The sequence below is a fragment of the Anopheles funestus genome, chromosome 2RL (assembly GCF_943734845.2).
Source record: "Anopheles funestus chromosome 2RL, idAnoFuneDA-416_04, whole genome shotgun sequence".
Lineage (NCBI taxonomy): Eukaryota > Metazoa > Arthropoda > Insecta > Diptera > Culicidae > Anopheles > Anopheles funestus.
In genome coordinates, this window is record NC_064598.1 from 51,849,037 (window position 1) to 51,867,139 (window position 18,103).

The following is an 18,103-nucleotide window of genomic DNA, read 5'->3' on the forward strand; positions in this document are numbered from 1 at the left end:
CTGGACCGGTAGCCCCTTACGCACGACTAACTATCTTTCTATACGAGTGCCACCTCTTGAGGTGGAAGAAACAAGAAGCTGTTTTAAAAGAGCTTTCAATAACCTATTTCATATGCCGCGCACTGGCGCAGAATAACATTTTATAAGTACAACTATGAATGTTCCGTTGCTGTTCACAATGATGAAATGGTTCAATCGATGAGGATTTCAACGAAAGAAAAAAGACGAACTTACACTATCGATCACCCGACATGACAGCAGGGTCATCTCCTCCGGGGTATCCCCTAAATGATGAAAACTGGCTGTCTCTACTTGTTGATCTACTAAATGAAAAAATCGCAATATTTAAACGGTTCGCTACTGTGATTTTATTTTTCGCGTCACAAATTTTGCATGAACCTGTAGAAAGAGAATCTCCGTCTCCTAGTTGATTTTTATTACATTTTTATTTTTCTTAAAAGTTGTATGCTCCTCAATATTAGAATGTGCTATTTTGTTAAATTTGAATCTCGTTTTTACTTCTTATACTTAAAAGAGAATATTCGCTTGGCAATTTACAAAACCCGTGTGTGTGCATTTTTGATGGTTTATGAAAAATGAATAAGAGGCGATTCAATGGACACCCCAGAGTAGATCATGCTCTGTGTTGCCGGACTCTCTCACAGTTCTGAGTGTTTAAAGATTCGTCTTTCAACTTCCTCCTGAATTTTCTCCACTTTGCGCGTTTGCTTCTTTATGTTATCTTCCATCAGCTTGTGCGTATCCGCTTTGGCATCGCTCTGTTTATGCTTCTCCAGGCTAAGCGCATGCTCTGCATGCATATGGCGCAGCTTGAGCAGACGGCTTTCGTAATGCAACAATTCCACCTTCAGCGAGGCCAGCTCATCCGCACTAAAGTCGCTCGCTAGCGCCACCCTCCATAAGCCCTGCACCTTGGGTTCGACAAAGTCCTGGCTGTTTGGCCCTTTGGAAGCGATCCGATCTAGCCTATCGAAATTGTCCCGTATTTCACGATGTTTTTCACGCAACTGGTTGGATTTATGTAGATATGCGTGCTGTTTGTTGGCGCCTTGCTGCGAGCGATCACCTTCCTCTGCACGGTCCACCTCATTGTATCGATCATGCTCGTCTTCGTTGATCGCGTTTAGGTGCGCCTCGGCATTTCCTGCCTGTTCGTCTGCCTCATCACCCAGTCGCTCCAGCAGACTGTAATACACATCGATCTTAGCCTGATGATGGTCGAACTCTTCGCGCAGCGCGTCAAGTTCTTCCGTCGTGAAACCGGCCGCTTCCGCCTTGTCCCACAGTTTGTTTAGTTTCTTATCCTTGAAGAGACTCTTGTTTTTGTACGCATCTTTCTTGGTACCTCCATCATTGGATTTGTACATTTTGTACTTTTCCGGATCCTGAGTATCGTCGAAATGTTCCAGCAAACCGTAGGTGCTCATTATCCTAACCAGCTTGTTGCGCAGCTCAGCTTCCTTCAGTCCATCCTTATCTTTCTCCTTCAGCTGCTTGTACGTAATTTCTTCCTTATCGTGTAGCTTCAGTTCAGTGTACAGCGACTTCAGTTTCGGTTCGGTAAGCCGCTAAAGAAAGCAATAACCAAGGTAGAACATGTTCAGTTTCCTTGACGTGGCGAATGGGTTGCGGGACGAAAATGGTACTTACGTGCTGTGCCTTCGTCCAGACAAGGTTTAGTTTCGCCATGCGGAATGGTCGCTGGATGTTTCGGAAGTCCGGCTCGTATATTTCGGTATCTGGCAGTGCATTGGCGTGTTTGGAATATTTATTGTGAGCTTTCTCTTCCGACCGTACGACATGATTGCATATTAACACTATAAAAACTATCACACACAATCTTCCGCGTAACAACATTCTCGCAAACTGTATTGCTATTGCAGCTCGGGAATTCCAACGCTTTCGCTACGACCAGCTCATTAAATAAATGAGTTCTAGTTTTGTTGACCCAGCGAAGCGATTTGGAATATTTACCGTCAGCTGACAGCTGTCATCGTGGTGAGTATGGTGAGTAAAAATAATTCACCACCCAGAGTGCTAGAATTAAATACCAGTAAACTTTTTGAGTTGGGTAAAACATTTAAAAAACCATCTAAGATCCCAGCGGTTATTGAATATCTAATCAATTGAACCCATATTCAGAGTCCTTCATTTTAAAACGGAAGTCTTACCTCGTTTTAGAAGTTTCTATAGAAATAATTTAAATGGATTTAAAGGTGAGATCAAGAATTCAGGAATGCGTATTGAGACAAAGATTTTTTCTATTCATTCACCCCACCTCTTCGCCCAACACCCTTCAGGTTCCAAGAGAATGGCTTGAATTTCCCGAAGACGCCGAGGACAGCGAGGGAACTATACACCGTGCACCAAGTACGGAAGAATTACAGACGGATAATGAAGACGAACAACCATTTGAAGAGGCCGATCGATATGAAACAGAATCCTATGTTGCAGTGGATGCCGAAGTGCATGAAGTGGGTGATACGGGAATTGTAATGGTTGAGTTGGTGGTTCCAGTGCTGCAGCGTAATCTTCTTGCACCTGAAAGACGAAACCGACATCGAAGCAATGGGCATAATAGGAGATCACGAAGGTCACGAAGATCAGGACGGTCTCGCAGCCGTTCAAGAAGACCAGCACGGTCTCGAAGCCGTTCAAGAAGACCATCCGAGCGCCATCAAGACCGAAGCGCAGAAGACACCTACAACGAAGAATTTGGTTTGCCACGGCCATCGGACAGACGATACAATAGGCATCCTAGTTCCAGCACGACTTCAGGTAACGCTCCATCCGACAGTCCGAGAAGATAACCTTTTGCCTAAGGTACAATACCCAAAATTCGAAGCTTTATGACATACGATCAAAATTCGTAATTTGTAGAAGATTGAAATGATTTAATTAGCATGCTTAGTACCATATTTGAAAGATACGTGCCATATACATATTTAGCAGAAATACAAGATTACATCATCTTGGCATTTCGTCCAGTAACAAAACGCTGGAGCCGGTGGGAGATGTGGTAGAAAATGGTTGTTTTGTTTATGGGTACCGACCACAGGACAACAATGTAACCAAAATTTTGCGCTCCAATTGTTGCTGAGTGAGCCACATTTTTCCAACAAGCTGAACAGCGGTGGCCAACTTAAAACTAGCCCGCTTTCTTGATGAATCATCGAAACAAAGTTTTGCCCTTTCGACCCACGAATAGCAACCGTGGTGATGCCGTTAGCTCTAGCAACTTTCGCTGAGACTCGCGCTTTTCAAGTTATGCTTTGGGGGCTTTTTATTGTATCGCGAGAACTTACCTCTACCGAAAACAACCCGGCAGTGTAGCGGTGTTGCTTTGCTGAAAGAACTGCAAAGCCGTACAAACATGGCCAGAGTAATTGCCCTGTAGTTTCAAAAATTAGCTAAGAACCTTTTGGTTTGGTACGACTCTTCTGCAGAAAATATCTCCCACCACCACTCGCGGAGATCCATCACATTGGCCAGTGATAAAGCACAAAAGAAGGTTACCGTACGCATCTTGGTGCACAGTTACGGTTCAGTAGTTGGCACGTTCCGGTACGGGAACGAATCGGTCTAGCAAAGAGTTCTCTAAGGCGAAACTCTGCGATATGACTTTAGTACAGACTAAGGTCCATTTTCTCACCCGCCTGTGCGCCTTAGCGGTGGTGATACTGTTCCTGGTTCCCGGTGTCCGTGCACTTACAGCGGACAATGAAGTACCGTCCGTGTTTGGCAGTGAAACGGTCCGCCAGCTCGGTGTCAGTGTTAATACGAAACGGTTAGCGAACGTGCTGGGCGATGAGTTTATTAGCTTCTACGCCAAACCGCAAGATATATTCGATGGCCAGGGTAATCCGATCAGTGAAACTAGCTTCCTTATGGCACAAAGTCTCGGTGGTACCTTCGTGAAGGTGATCGCCGACTCGTCGCAGCTTCATCTGCAAACAACGGGCGGCGAGAGTGTGATCGGTAGACCGGACGATTTGGAACTGGTGCAGATAAGTGCAAGCGCGTGGCAAGCCTTCTACGAATGGGCACGACGAGCCAACATTGTACCGGTGTTTGTACTAGACTACCCACAGGACGGTGATCAATGGAACGCAAAGAATGCGCTTCGTATTCTAACCGTCGCCAATACGCTCGGAGTTACCAAATGTCGTTGGCAGTTAGGCAATGGTAAGAATGAGTTTTGTGTTGTACGTAGTTCAATTTCATCATTCCCAACACTTTCACTGCAGGGCTCGTAAAAGACGCTCCCAAGTATGCGGATGATTTGCGCACATTCCGTACCATGCTGCAAGCCTTCCCCACGCAACAATGGTCCGTTGTGGCATCGGAATTAAATGCTCAATTCATCCCACTGGAAGAGATCCAATATTTCCACGCTAATGTCGATAGCCTTGTGGAAGCCATCACCATAACGAGGTAAGAGTCTGGTTCTGGGACCGTTTCTGTTATACTTTGTAAGAAATGTATATAACACAGACACTTCCCCGCTATAATCCGTTCCCGATAGACCACAGTACACCGATGGTGCGGCATGGAATTATACTTCGCTCCAGAGAGAAATTCATTTGCGTGGACTTTCTAAGCAACGGCTTCCGATATGGCTCGATCTTGTTGAGGAACAGCAAACAGCTGTGGATGGAGCTAAAGCACATCGAGCTCCTGGTACTTGTTGTAAATCGTGTGTACAGGATGGGCTGGAGTACGCTCGCACACTCGGCGAAGCTGCCCGTGGTGGCATTAGTGCGGTATTTCAATCTCTCCAACGGGACGATATTCAGCAGTACACATTCAACTATTTAGTCGCTCTGCTGTACAAACAAACTGTAGGACATAAGGTCTTTCCCGTCCACTTCAATATGGATCCTTCCAACGAGAACACTAGCCCCATGTCGGTATACGCTTACTGTACACGCAATCGGACCGGTTCTCTTACGCTCATGGTAGTAAACGATGAGCATGATGGTGCGACTAATGTCACGATTCAACTGATGACTAGATCACTCTCATCGCCGGTTGAGCTGTATTTGTTGACCGTCCAGGATGGACAACCGATGGTGAATAATCGACCGTTAGAAGTGAGTTCGGAACTCCTTCAACCAGAACCGGTAAGAGCGGTCACTACGCTAACGCATGGTGTAAGCTTCTACGTGCCAGCGGAAGCAATATTGTTCGCTGTAGTACCAGGTGTGCAGATACGCGAATGCCGCCATGATGAATTGCCGCAGCGCAAAAAACTTTCCCGAGAGCTTCAGAACGATCGCACCTCAGCCGACATGTTGCTCGAGCATTTGATCGGTGAATTGGTAGAAAAGGAGTCACACCCAAGTCTGCAGCGCAAGCGTCGCTCGTTGCTGCTTAACGAAAGGCCGGCGCGGGCCATCTTTGGAGGTGAGAAGCGGAAACGGTTTCACGGTCGTTTCGTTAATACGGCACAAGATGATAGCCTTACGGAAAGCCTCTCGGAGGTTCTCGCGGACCCGCAACCGCCACTGGAACCGACGGAAAGGACTGCGAGAGGTACCCGCCAAACGCAAGCCTACAAGAGACAGCAGCGTCGTAGACAGAATAAGGAAAAACGATTGGAGAAACGCAACTTGAAGAAAATGAAACACCCACTGCGGGAGGCCAGACGGGAACGATCGAAACGTGGCGATATGATGCTAATGGGTCGTCGATCATCTTTGAACCAACCGAACCGACGGCTCCACGATCGTTTGCTGAAGCGCATGTCGGCCAAGTTGGCCAGTCGCAAAACGAAACGATCCTCCCTAGCGGAAGCGGTTAATGAACCACCAAACTTTGCGGGCAGTGACGAGGAGGATGAATTGCATCCACGGTCGGACTTTCCGCTTGGGGATGTACATTTGGTGATCTCGAAGGGAAGTAGCAGCAGCAATGATGAGGATGGTTACGTGTCGACCGATGAACATTCGAATCAGCCGGAGGAGAGTTCGGACGAGTACCAACGCATGCCAAGTTGGGGTGCATCACGCCATCGACCAGCCGTTCGCCGAAGAGTCTCGATCAACCAGCGCGATTTTCACCGTTTTGCACCGGTGCGGGAACGAAGACCGATCGAGACCACCAACGACGAAGAAGATTGTGTGCGCCGTCGAACGCTTCGTCGTGGACCCAAAATGGAGGAAATGCGAGAGACGAGACGTGTCGACCGGTTTATACCCATCCAGAGAGCACAATCGCAAGAAATGCAACGTTTCGACACACAACCTAGCCATCCTGAGCAAAGCAGCAGAGAAGCGTTTACGATTGCGCAGATGAAAAGCAAACGCTTTGAATCGCAAATGGACGAGCAACGAGAGATGGAAATGGTGGACAACTCTCCCGAAGACACTGCACCGATTTCCGAGGAAACTCCGGAAGAAACTACTGATCGTACGGTAGCTACTTCCGAAGAGGAAATGAATCTTTTCACACCGGCACCCCGGACCAGTGATGAGCGTCATATCCCACGGCTGGAACCCACCTGGTCGCTAGAATCGACATCTGCCGAGGTAACTGAGTTGTCCCCCAATCGCTACAAACGCTCGTTCCCTGCGCCGGACGCCGAACCACCGTCCTCAATCGAGTCCGAGGAGGTGCAACGGTTAGAAGACTTTTTCCGCACCAATGCGAAACTGCAGCAAAAATTTGCCGAAATGTTTGACCTGCTGCTCGAAGCAATCGAGGAGCTGGAATCGGAAGATAACGATGCCCGGGAGGTGCTTGATGATGACGTGCGGCTGAAGGAGAGTGATGCAAACGAAGCGAATGAACCGTCTCATAAACGTACGAAGCGGAACGTCCTACTGCATCCACAGTCCTGGGAATCCCGGGAACGGTCAAACATGATTCACCGACTGCAGCAGTCCGACGAATCTTCGGACGAAAATCTTGTGATGCCGGGAGAGGTACGGATTCCGAAGCAACAGGAAGAGCTCGTCCCGATTGGACAATCGGCCCATAGAGAGACTCGCGATTCCGAGCCCGACAATGGTGAGGACGATGAGGCAAAACCGGGAGCTTTTATGCTGCGATCGGTCGTAAACTTTATGCGTAGAGCGTCTAACGAATTTCACCAACTGTTTTCCAGTTGGTTTGGAAAGAACGCGTGAGTACAGGTGGTGATTGTCTAGCTTCCAATAAGTTTGTGTGTAAAATAGTTTTTATTTGTAAGTAAAATAAAATGACTGTGTTTTTTCCTACTCAAATTATGTAATGTTTCGATACTGTTTCTATATCACGGAGTTGTTTAACGGAAAAACAATAATTTGAACGGATATTTCAAATAACTGCATGAATTATTAACTCGAGCAGTTCCGGCGTGCACGAATCGTGGTGTGTTTGGCAGCACGGCGATATTTTGGTGTTTACCATCAGCGCAATGACATTGGCAAGCCGGACATCAGCTGACCGCACGCAGCGCGTTTTCCTATCCTGTACTTCCCACGGCAAGAGTTATTTACGGTACGTACATATCTATGAAATTTTATTACAAAACACACGGTAATCGAGCTTTTTTTATTCCAGCTTTGTCTGCCACACTCATATTCATCACATTCCAATCCAAAACCCGTTCTAAGCACGATGAATCAGGAAGATTTGTACTGGTTTACGTTCATTCTTGTTACACTACTCGGATTCTTTACCTACAAACTACTTACACGCCATCGTTCGTACTTTCGACTGTTGCGCGTTCCCTTCGAAAAGCCACACTTTCTTTATGGCAATCTGGACGATGTGCTGAGCGGCAAGCTGACAACGATGGAGAAGATTGAACAGTTCTATCGAAAATTTTCCAGCCATGGGTAAGCAACAAGGACACGTTTCACAACGACAAGTTTCACGCTGATAGCATCTTACATATCGTAGATTGTTCGGGTTCTTCAATTACATGACACCGGCACTGTACGTGCGCGATCCTGCACTAATAGGGCAGATGCTACAGCCCAATATGCATCATTTCGAAAGCCATGGCTATTTTCTAGACGAAGCAAAGGATCACTTTCTCGGCAGTCAGCTTCATCTCGTAAAAAATGCCGATAAGGCCTCGAAGTTGGCTTCATTCGTGGCACCCATTTTCCGCAATCCAAACATCCTTTCTACGGCGGATAAAACTTCGCAGAAGTGTTGCACCGCACTGATGGATTTTATAACGTCACGCGTCGAGCTAGAGTTGGAGTTGAAGGCTATTTTTCTGAAGCACACACTGAACATGTTTGCCGCGATAGCGTTCGGCAAGGATTTGAACACATTCCAAGACGATACGGATCGGTTCTGTGCCGTGGCTAGCGGGATGGCTTACGGCACCAATCCGGTACAGGTGATTAAAACGATGGCATTCTACTTGGCGCCGGGACTGATGCGAAGCGCTGGCGTACAGTTTACCGACCGGCAGGAAATTGAGTTCCTCGTCAAGCAATACCATACTGCCGCATCCACGCCCAGCACACATTCGGTAGCACACTGCCTAAGCCAGGCTAATGACAAATTGAAAACAACTCTGCAACTAACGGACGAACAACTGACCGCACAGTGTGCCACCTTTTTTACGAAAGGGTTCGAACCTACGCTTAATTTACTGTCGTTTGCGGCTTACGAGCTGGCCCAAAGCTTGGACGTGCAGCGAAAACTTTACGACGAAATGTCCCACCATGGTCTTACAGCCAATAGCTCTACCGGTGTACCGCCGTACGAGAGTATCCGATCGTTGCCCTACCTAGAAGCGATCGTACTTGAAACGCTTCGCAAATGGCCCCCACATCCACTGTTGGTTCGGGAGTGTACCAAACCATTCAACATTCCGGCCACCGAGAACGGCGATCGCGCTTCCATCCCGATGAAGGTGGGTGACAAATTGTACGTATCCGTGTGGGCACTGCACCGAAATGCGGACTACTTTCCACAGCCGGAACAATTCAATCCGGAACGGTTTTTGAGCGGGAATGCACCACGTCCGAACACATTCATACCGTTCGGCATTGGCCGAGGCTGTGTAGGGCAGGAGTTTGTTAAGCTGGTAGTAAAGGTCACACTGGTTGCTCTGGTACAAAGGTTTAAGCTTAAACCCGGAGAGCGTACATCGGATCCTATAAAGCTAATCGAATCGGCCTCCTCACTTGAAGCACGCGATGGCTTTTGGATACGCCTGGAGCCGCGAGTGTAGTGACGTGCAGATACAGTATTTCCAAATAGATTTTAATCTTTACACCTTAGCATAGAAAGTGAAATCATTCGTCAAAACTTTTGAATTCCCTTTTCCAACCCCATGATGATGACATTCTTGTAGTGAAATCTCTTGCGCTACCATTATGTAGATATTGAACTTTGATTTTGATTTAAAAAACAAACACATTAAACGCAACACGTACAGTTTTGCAAGCTATCTAATATTGTATAGCGTATACAAAATTATCGCACACACAAACATTTTTTTGAAAATTCATTCCTCTCACATTTCAACCCTGACTTGTGTTCTTTGCCGCCCTTTCGCTTCACCTAACTTTTCGCCTTATACTTCCATCTATAAGTTAAATGCAACACAAACGATAAAACGTTCGTTGCGCCATCCACTGCCAAGTCCTGTTTACTAACCGAAGGGTTGTGTATAGTTTTGCCTTTTCCCTAATCAGCAACGAATCGACCCGAAAGCCGGCATTTGCACACTAATTCGCTAGCTAATGAAACCGATCAACATCGTATCAACAAATCTAGCACCTTGCTCCATACTTTGCTTTCCTAGAACAGGTTCACTTCGGTACGCGCTTCTTGCATTTTTTTTTGTTCAATCCTTTCAATTCATTTTCCGTCCTACTTATGTTATTACGCACAACAGCTTACGGTGCGTGATTTACTGCTTGCTTTCCTTTCCGGACCAATTCTATTTTTCGCTTCTTTATCTTACATTTCCTACCGTTCTAATATACTGGCTTAGGCAAATCACGCACGTACGCAACTGTCTGTGAAAGTACGTTATTAAAGTAACGTAAAATAGTCAATCCTATTCTCGACCTCGTGTACATTCACATACATTTATGTATCTATATAGTTATATCACATTTTAATAACAATTTTGCTAATAAATTATTCGATTTGGTACGATCGCGAGCACTTTTGTTACGCTGCATACCCGGTAACCACTGGATTCTCCGGGTTGTTTACGTGCCGTTTCGGAGTGCCGACACGTTAAGCCTTAAATCGGTTCTCACAGTCCCGCTGGTAGCGCAACCGTGCCGATTCGCGTTCCTCCGCATCCAGGTACCAGAGCGTAATGGCGTAACGGGTGCGATGGGCCGGCTGGACTTCGTGCGGGTTTCGCCGGTCGGACCAGAAGAAGAGGATGCGATCAAAAAGCGGCTCAATGTCAGCGACTCGATCGTTGCATCCTTCCGGGAAAATTCTACAACAATAACAGTAATTAGTAAGCCATCGGCGCGCAAAGTGTAAACTGATGTGAATGACTTTTACTACCTTAGCAAACCACCGCTTTCCCGAACGTCCCAGTCGAGATTAAGATAGTAGATGGCGGTAATGCAGCGTCCGTCACGGTTGGGATTGTCTACGTGCTTCACGTAATGGGATCCGGAGCCAGGATAGCAAGCGACCATAGCCTAAAAATACAACAAAACATAATGCAATGATGAATTATCAAAATGTATGGGAAAACAGATTATTTTACCAAATCAATGTAGCTTCATAAAACATAAGATTCTGAGACGATAAAAAGTGAATAACTAATTTATATAATTGATTACATAAATATACTTCTAAAATCTAAATTCTCAATTTTCAAATGTGGTGCTGTTGTAATGCAATTCAACCGTTTATATTTCCAAGTCTTCAAGTTTGGAGCAAATATACCTCCTACAATAAAGCAAGCAAATATACCTCCTACAATAGATATCAATCTAAAGGTATAGCAAAACCAGCTAATCCGTGTGATATCTAGATGCATTTCGTTTGATAAGCGCTATCGAGTTTTTTTTTGGTTAACAACCCGATACCTTACCTAGCATAAGGAGATGCAAAAATCACAATACTTTTAACAAACTACCAACGCATTAAAATAATGTGGAACTCTCTTTCGTGCTAATGAGTTTATCATTGTTTAATTTTGGTAGTTGGAGCAATGGAGCAGGTGTAAAACAGATAAGCCATGCAAGTAACGTGTTATTCATAAGGTTTTGATTGGAAAATCAATTAATCGCAACAATGATTTATCCTTTCAACAGTGATTGAATAATACAAATTCCTATTTTTATTATATTTTTCCCCACAGTAATTTTTCATTAAAAAAAACAAGTGATACCCAAAAACCCGTGCTGTAAGAACTGCATAAGCTTTTATTCCGTACGAAATTTCGGGTACCATCCCAAAATTGGCGTACGTGACAAACTCCTCGGTCTGATGCCGGTCAAAGGCGAGGCAAAGTTGTGCGCACGCGTTTACACACACCCGCGTTGCACAAACATATGGCCCTACCGCAGCCACGCCGCGCGACCTAAACGTCCCAGAAAACATTTTGCTTGGAAATGGCCTAGTGGAGTGCGCGCGCGCCCAGCGTAGTATATGTGTGGTTTGTGGTGCAGCGCGGCACTGTTGTTCTCGGTAGTACACCTGACTCGTACACACTATCAGTGCGCAAATGTGCAGCAGCGTTATCCGATGGGTAAGTGTTTGGTATGTTTTTGTGTGATAGAACGAGAGAAAGAGATACAGAGTGCATAGGATACGGTATTCGGCAGATCATACAATCAGCTACAAATCCCTCTCGTTGATACCGCAGCTTAGGTACGATAATAAAAAAAATCTGGAGTTAATTTAAAGGTGATATCATCTGATTAATTACAACTATTGGATTTGCTTTTTAATAGGTTGCAATGAATGTAATCTACAATAATTAATCTCTTTAAATCAGCGTTCTCCGATGGAAGAAGCTCAGATAAATATTTAGCTACGTGTGTGCATATGACAGTGTCGGAATCCGGCTATACGTTACTATTTTTATTGGCCACGTCATAAGTACTACACCGAACAATCTAGGCCATAAAATCCTTTCATCCTTGGTAGTTGTATATCACATGCAAGTAAGTAAATAAATCGTCGTGGTTGCATGAATATTTATTTGTCAACAAACTTAGATAAGCAACGGAACAAATCTGAACATCATATTCGAGAATGATTGACTAAGGACACCCAAAAAGATAGATGATTCGTTTCATTAATTCTATCTCCAATTGATTCATTTAAGAAAGGCTCGCAAATCTCCAGGGAGTATTCCAAATTTGAATCAATAGTGTTCTGTCCAGTGGAATGAATGATGTCCCTAATAAAGGATCATTATTGAGATCATTTATGTTCCATACTTCATAGACAACATTAACACAAAAACGACTCAAATGATAAAGCAGACGTAGAATTATCTAAATCCACTTAGTTTAAGTTACTTAATATAGCTCTTCCTCAGTAATGCCCGAAATTAAGACATGGATATTACCATCACACTGTTCTTATCATCCTCTCACGTTCCACACACAGAAAATGCGGCAGGAGGAAATGCAAAAATTTATGGTACAGCTACTTCCTATTATTAACGGCACACACATCAACGTTTTCGGGTTAATTCATGCTAATGTAAGATCATTCCAACTAAGCGCTTTTTTATGTATATCCTGGCGATCCACTCTGTTGTAGGACAACGTTCTGATTCAGCATATTGTCCAAGAATTTGTTCTTCGGGCAGGGAAGCATCTAGCCTTTCAGAGTACCAATAAACTCTTCATTTGAACACCACCCTCAGTGAAAACATGCAACAGTTTCAAACTTACGTACGACGCCAAGTCAAAGATTATGACACTGACCGGGTATTTGGTTCGAAGCCTGGAGCTGACCCTTTTGACAGGGTTTTTTGTGCGAATAATTGTGGACAAGTAGTGCAGTAACCAGTATGAATAAACAAAATTGTCCCCGTCCCATTTCCTTTTCGTTTGTAATCACTGCCAAATGTTATACCATGGGCAAAACCGTGAACAAAAACCATTAGATCAAATCACCGAAAAAAAAACCATGGATCGATAAACGGAAAACAGCCAGAACCGTGTGTAATCGCGTTTCGTGTGTCTCTAGTGTGTCATCAATCACGTTTCATTGATTGTGGGAATTTTGTCTTTGATCGGGATGTCGGGGGAGGCAGTAACGATTCATGATTGCCTTTCCAAACAAAACAAATAATGTACCCGTGTTCCTCCCGATGATTCCCGAAAGATGATTTCATCGTACCAATATTAAGATGCCATTTCAGGGTGGAATGAGCATATTGTCCAGATGTACACATTTCCAGGAACAGGACCGACATGGGGATGGATCGTAGTAACGGATAGTTGCAACAGGGGTCTAACACACGCAATCTCACATTAACACGCCACAAGTGATCGGGTTACGAGGAGCAGGTGATGGCTTTTCTAGATTCGTAGAATTGATCCACTGTTTACTGACCAAACAAGATGACACACATGAGTGGTGGGTGGTAAAAATTGTCGCGCAAAAAGGCTTGATATTTGCCATTCTCCCACCTCCCCCATCCAGTGCTTCCCCAATCACAAACAGAAATGAAAAAGAAGAGGAGAACGTTGCAAGATAAGGTTCCGTCATTGATGCATTCGATTGTCATCATCCCGACTGTGCAGTGTGAAAGTGCAGCCTTCGCATCGGATGGCCCTGAACGCGGTTGAGAATGACGGATTCGAGAACTACGTGACCATCCGGTCATACGCAATTTTCTCTTCGAGCGGAAAGGGATCTCTGGTGGTAGGTTTACATTTCGCAGTGTAACGCGATATTGCTCAAGGTCTTTCATTGACCTGCTCCCACTTCATACCACAGTGCCAGGTGTAGAATGAAGGAATAAAAGCGATGTACAAAATAAAGTAACACGCAAAAAGGAAATATAAACAGATGTTCGATCACATCAAGCGAAAGATTAAAGGAAGTTGATTGGGTTTCGTTTCAATCTTCCACAAGCAACGCACGCGCTGCCGAACCGAAGAACTGTGCAGTGACAGACAAATAGGCACGCACGAATGCAGAAAAATAGCAGCACGAAAGCCAGAAACCAGAAAGTGACCAGACTCAGGAGCATAGAGTGAAATTAATGCGAAGATGAGATGCCAACAGAGTTCATACCATAACCTGGGCTAACGAACTATTGGTCTAGCGTGCTGGGAAGGTTATTTTGAAGGGGAGTAGAAAGGTGTAGAGAGAAACAAAGATAGTGAGAGTAAGAGAAGGCTGGCATCATGCACGTGCGAGCTCACGTACGCATTTGGCAGCATGTTGCGCGACATTCAAAATTCAAGAGATTCTTCATCGCAACAAACCGGACACGCGCGTGTTCGGCTGCACGTGCACGTGTTCTTAGTGTGGTACGCAAGTGAAGATTCTTCCCGAGATGGAAATTTTAACTGTAATGGAAAAGTAACGTACCTTTGTTCGCTCTTTAATATTATATCGGCCAAGTTTGCCATTGTTTTTCATCCGCTTGCAGTTGGTAATGACTGCGTCAACCTGCAGTTGTGTGAAAAGGTGCGTGTTAAATATCGAAATGGGATGCTTTTGTTTGCCATTTTAACAGGATTATACTTACGCGATTGATAAGATATCCTATGCTGCTGCAACCTGGTTCCTTTCCACCAATCCACGTAATTTTATCTCCTCGTATATGGCGTAAATTGTTTCCACCTCGGTTTGAAACTAGTTGCCCGTCCTGTAGGTAGGAGTGGAATTTGGGAATGGTTAAGAAAAATTATATTAAAATTATTATCGTATTTATTTGCTACACTTCAATGAATTTAGTGCTGAAAAATGCATTCCTACACGTAACCATAATGTATATACAAAAGGACAAATACGATTTTTGCACGATTACGCCAAACCAAAGCGACAGAAACGACTCAACGGGGCCAACATTAAGTATCAGATAAGATAAGAAACCACCTAGGCATATTTATCCCACTGTTGCACCGTATATGTTGCAAAAATTGATACTGTACTTTACGGTAGGAATTAACTTAAAAAAGACAGCATTTCACCGCTCGGTAAAGGTCCAAATATATATATACAATGCTACATGCACATTTAAACAATTTTCCATATTATCTTACCCGAAACACTCCGGACGAATACATTCCGGTCACCTCGTCCAGTACTTGCAGACCGCGTTCCTGGCCAAGAAAATTGTCCAACACACACACCCCATACTCATTCATATCCCGTATCAAACTACGGCAAGCTTCATCCAAACTTTCACTATCTAGCTCAAACGCGCCTTGTGTAGGTCCTTCACTAACGGAATTCGTCAAACCCACTGGTGCACCACTAACATTAACACTCGCTTCAGTAGCAGGTTTTCCATTCGAAACTTGTAGTGTCCTTCCTTTTCGAACGTCCTGCTTCGAACCCAACAGCAGGCTAGCATCACTTGAATCCACTTTGGAGAGAATTGGTCCATCCACGGCACTGTTCGCCTGCCGGAGCAGAGCAGCCAGTTGTTGTTTCTGCTGCTGCTGCTGCTGTTGCTGCACTTTGGTTGTTCGCTGATCATGCTGAGTCTGCTGCTGTGGTTGCTGTAGCAACATCACGCTGCCGGATTGTGCCACCTGCATTTTTGTCGTTTTCCCAACGTACGGATTACTTTGATCGAGTACACCCGGCTGCTGGTCGTGATCACTTTCGCACGCGTCACCTGCTAGCAACACAACAGGGCTGTTTACAAAATTGTTGTTATTGTTCTTCTGAAATACGACCGCGTCCCGGTCAAACCCGATGTCAAAGTTGCGATTGTTGTTGTCCGTTTTCTGTACGTCCGTAATCACAAAATCCGATTCGAACAGTTGTTCCGGCTGTAGTTGCTGTTCGGTACCGTCGAACACGTTTAAATTGTTAATGTTATTGAGAAAATTGTTCTCGTTCAGTATATGATCCACGTCGAGCTGGTCGAGATCAGCGAGCTCTTCGGCGGACGCTAGTGCATCGATCGGGAACAATTTTGAAACTGCGAGCTCGTTCAGAAACTCATCACCACTGTCGCTGCCATCGGAAGCTATCATCGGTTGTTGCGTTCGCGCGCACGTCGTCCCAACCGTTGCCGGAGCTAACAAACCCCCTCCGTCGTACATAATGTCAAGGGTTGCTGTAGCTGCGGTTTGCGACGGTCGGCTAGAGGAGGATGCGATAGCAGAAGACGCATTCTGATCAACAGATGACTGTGTGAGTGAAGGGTGTGCAGCGATGTTTACATTTGCCGTCTGTGGAACAAACCCACCGCTGGTGGTGTTTGTACTACAATTCGGCAGTACCATTTCTGCACGTACACACAAACTGCCTTCGTCCGATGGCTCGGCAGCAGCAGCGGATTGTAGGAAAACATTCCCTCCATGCAACCGTTCCTGCTGCTGATTTTGAGTATGTTGTTGTCCATCGCTAACAATAGCAGGATATACGGCTGCTGCACCACTAAGTGTTTGTAGATTCTGCTGTTGTTGCAGCTGCAATTGTGTCGACACTGCCGTTGACGATGGCTGGGGCAGCTGATGTATCGAGCGGCACTCGGTCTTGTGCACCTTCCAGTCGATGCGCTGATGGTCGACCGAACAGTAATACGCAATCTGGCAACGGCTACATCGGCGAAGCCCTTCGTTCACACCGCATATACGGCACTGGTGCTGAAAGTGGCGATGCTGCTGTACTATCATATTCGGAGTGGTTGCTTGCTGTTGGTTCGGTTGCAAATAGTTTGTGAAGCGGTGTGGTCCGCTGTCTTCCATTGCTGTTGTTCCTGCGGCCGGTGCTGGCAAACCTCCCTGATATCCACCATGCATGACCACATACGAACAGAGACGCAAATAAATATTAAACACTCACATACGCACACACACAAAAAATGGGTCTCTAAATTTACAACACGATTCTATTCGCTGCAAAAAAAAACACACGGAAAAGAAAACTAAAATCATCTTGATGTTCCTGCAGTGGATTAACGTTTGTTAAACTACTCACATAAAACCATCCGGTGTAAAGCTTCTTGAGGAAACGAATCGAAACGTAGGTATTGAACTTTGTTGCGATTGTTTTGATTATCCAAGCAGACAGTGGATTCGATGGCCTTGTTTGACATTTCTTACTTTGCTGCACCGCACGCTCCCTGTTGTTCCGTTTACACACTGGTTGCACTTTCTATGAATGCGGGAACTGCACTATACCCATACACATACACACACACACACTTTCCCACTCCCTCTCTTTCTTTCCTCACTTTCTCCACGACGGTACTAACCTGCCAATAGTTGACCACAATGTAGGAATTTCACAATTTGACCGACAACGACCTTGCACGCAGTATGTACCTCATTTGACTGGTCCATCCGTATGCGTACACGCTGTAAGCTTCCGGCTGATGATGGCCACACATTTTCAACAGTGTTACGCACCGTGCTCCAACAGCCTTGTTATTTGGGCATACCTTTTCGGATGTTTGCGTCCTAGCACGGGATCGTATCGCAGCATAAGTGACGGCGGCACCAGCACTGTTATTTTGTCAATGACTTTCATCTTCCACTAATCACGCGTACATACGCACTCTCGCACCTCCGTTCATGATTCGTCCGTACCGACACAGGATGTGAACAAATAACAGCAGCAATGGGCTCCTCGTTGGAGGGACTTCTCCCTCCTTTTCCACCTCGCTGCTTAGAGAAGATGGTGCACTTGAACTAATTTTTCGACATCCATGCGAACGGTCCCGATTCGCAGCTGCAGCAATACCAGACCGACACCGTAACGAGTGCAGAAAGCTGTAAAATCGGAACCTTTGCTTATGTGTGCGTACCATCGTTCTTCGCTGCAGCATTGCAGGGTTCGCATGTTTCGCCAACAAGCCAATTGATTTGTTTTTTGTTTCGCTTCAAACGCTCAACAAGACATGCGTAATAAGGTGATACTAAAGTATTATCCTTTGCAGGGTAGATAAACCCGGGCTTATTCACTCGAGTCAAGCCGGAAGTTAAGCTGTGCA

At 45.3% G+C, this 18,103-nt stretch overlaps 4 protein-coding genes across 4 annotated transcripts; 2 read left to right on the plus strand and 2 right to left on the minus strand.

The window, feature by feature from the left end:
• Nucleotides 1–344: 344 nt before the first annotated feature.
• LOC125762915 (alpha-2-macroglobulin receptor-associated protein) lies at nt 345–1,950 on the minus strand. Its single transcript, XM_049425543.1, has 2 exons — nt 1,672–1,950; nt 345–1,589 (listed from the first exon to the last, which is right to left on the minus strand). The coding sequence occupies exons 1-2, from the start codon at nt 1,876–1,878 to the stop codon at nt 660–662; spliced, it is 1,137 nt and encodes a 378-aa protein (XP_049281500.1). The 5' UTR covers nt 1,879–1,950; the 3' UTR covers nt 345–659.
• Nucleotides 1,951–2,124: 174 nt separating this feature from the next.
• LOC125762907 (uncharacterized) lies at nt 2,125–7,247 on the plus strand. Its single transcript, XM_049425533.1, has 4 exons — nt 2,125–2,237; nt 2,322–4,206; nt 4,269–4,455; nt 4,547–7,247. Exons 2-4 carry the CDS (start codon nt 3,639–3,641, stop codon nt 7,149–7,151), a joined length of 3,360 nt encoding a protein of 1,119 aa, XP_049281490.1. The 5' UTR covers nt 2,125–2,237; nt 2,322–3,638; the 3' UTR covers nt 7,152–7,247.
• A 76-nt stretch (nt 7,248–7,323) lies between these two features.
• On the plus strand, nt 7,324–9,266 carry LOC125762913 (probable cytochrome P450 9f2). Its single transcript, XM_049425541.1, has 3 exons — nt 7,324–7,503; nt 7,567–7,844; nt 7,909–9,266. Exons 2-3 carry the CDS (start codon nt 7,624–7,626, stop codon nt 9,200–9,202), a joined length of 1,515 nt encoding a protein of 504 aa, XP_049281498.1. The 5' UTR covers nt 7,324–7,503; nt 7,567–7,623; the 3' UTR covers nt 9,203–9,266.
• Nucleotides 9,267–9,404: 138 nt separating this feature from the next.
• Nucleotides 9,405–17,908, minus strand: LOC125762910 (uncharacterized). The gene is made up of 6 exons (XM_049425537.1): nt 17,089–17,908; nt 15,195–17,006; nt 14,678–14,797; nt 14,518–14,598; nt 10,507–10,646; nt 9,405–10,435 (listed from the first exon to the last, which is right to left on the minus strand). Exons 2-6 carry the CDS (start codon nt 16,908–16,910, stop codon nt 10,222–10,224), a joined length of 2,271 nt encoding a protein of 756 aa, XP_049281494.1. The 5' UTR covers nt 16,911–17,006; nt 17,089–17,908; the 3' UTR covers nt 9,405–10,221.
• Between the last annotated feature and the right edge of the window lie 195 nt (nt 17,909–18,103).

What these genes read in the sequence shown, in the direction of transcription:
- LOC125762913 (XM_049425541.1), top strand. Translation starts at nt 7,624, where the DNA reads ATGAATCAGGAAGATTTGTACTGGTTTACGTTCATTCTTGTTACACTA. An exon ending in CGAAAATTTTCCAGCCATGG is followed by an intron (nt 7,845 to 7,908) that starts GTAAGCAACAAG and finishes TACATATCGTAG; the next exon opens with ATTGTTCGGGTTCTTCAATT.
- LOC125762915 (XM_049425543.1), bottom strand. Translation starts at nt 1,878, where the DNA reads ATGTTGTTACGCGGAAGATTGTGTGTGATAGTTTTTATAGTGTTAATA. An exon ending in TCTGGACGAAGGCACAGCAC is followed by an intron (nt 1,590 to 1,671) that starts GTAAGTACCATT and finishes TGCTTTCTTTAG; the next exon opens with CGGCTTACCGAACCGAAACT.
- LOC125762907 (XM_049425533.1), top strand. Translation starts at nt 3,639, where the DNA reads ATGACTTTAGTACAGACTAAGGTCCATTTTCTCACCCGCCTGTGCGCC. An exon ending in TCGTTGGCAGTTAGGCAATG is followed by an intron (nt 4,207 to 4,268) that starts GTAAGAATGAGT and finishes CTTTCACTGCAG; the next exon opens with GGCTCGTAAAAGACGCTCCC. An exon ending in GAAGCCATCACCATAACGAG is followed by an intron (nt 4,456 to 4,546) that starts GTAAGAGTCTGG and finishes CGTTCCCGATAG; the next exon opens with ACCACAGTACACCGATGGTG.
- LOC125762910 (XM_049425537.1), bottom strand. Translation starts at nt 16,910, where the DNA reads ATGCATGGTGGATATCAGGGAGGTTTGCCAGCACCGGCCGCAGGAACA. An exon ending in TAGGATATCTTATCAATCGC is followed by an intron (nt 14,599 to 14,677) that starts GTAAGTATAATC and finishes ACACAACTGCAG; the next exon opens with GTTGACGCAGTCATTACCAA. An exon ending in ATATTAAAGAGCGAACAAAG is followed by an intron (nt 10,647 to 14,517) that starts GTACGTTACTTT and finishes TTGTATTTTTAG; the next exon opens with GCTATGGTCGCTTGCTATCC.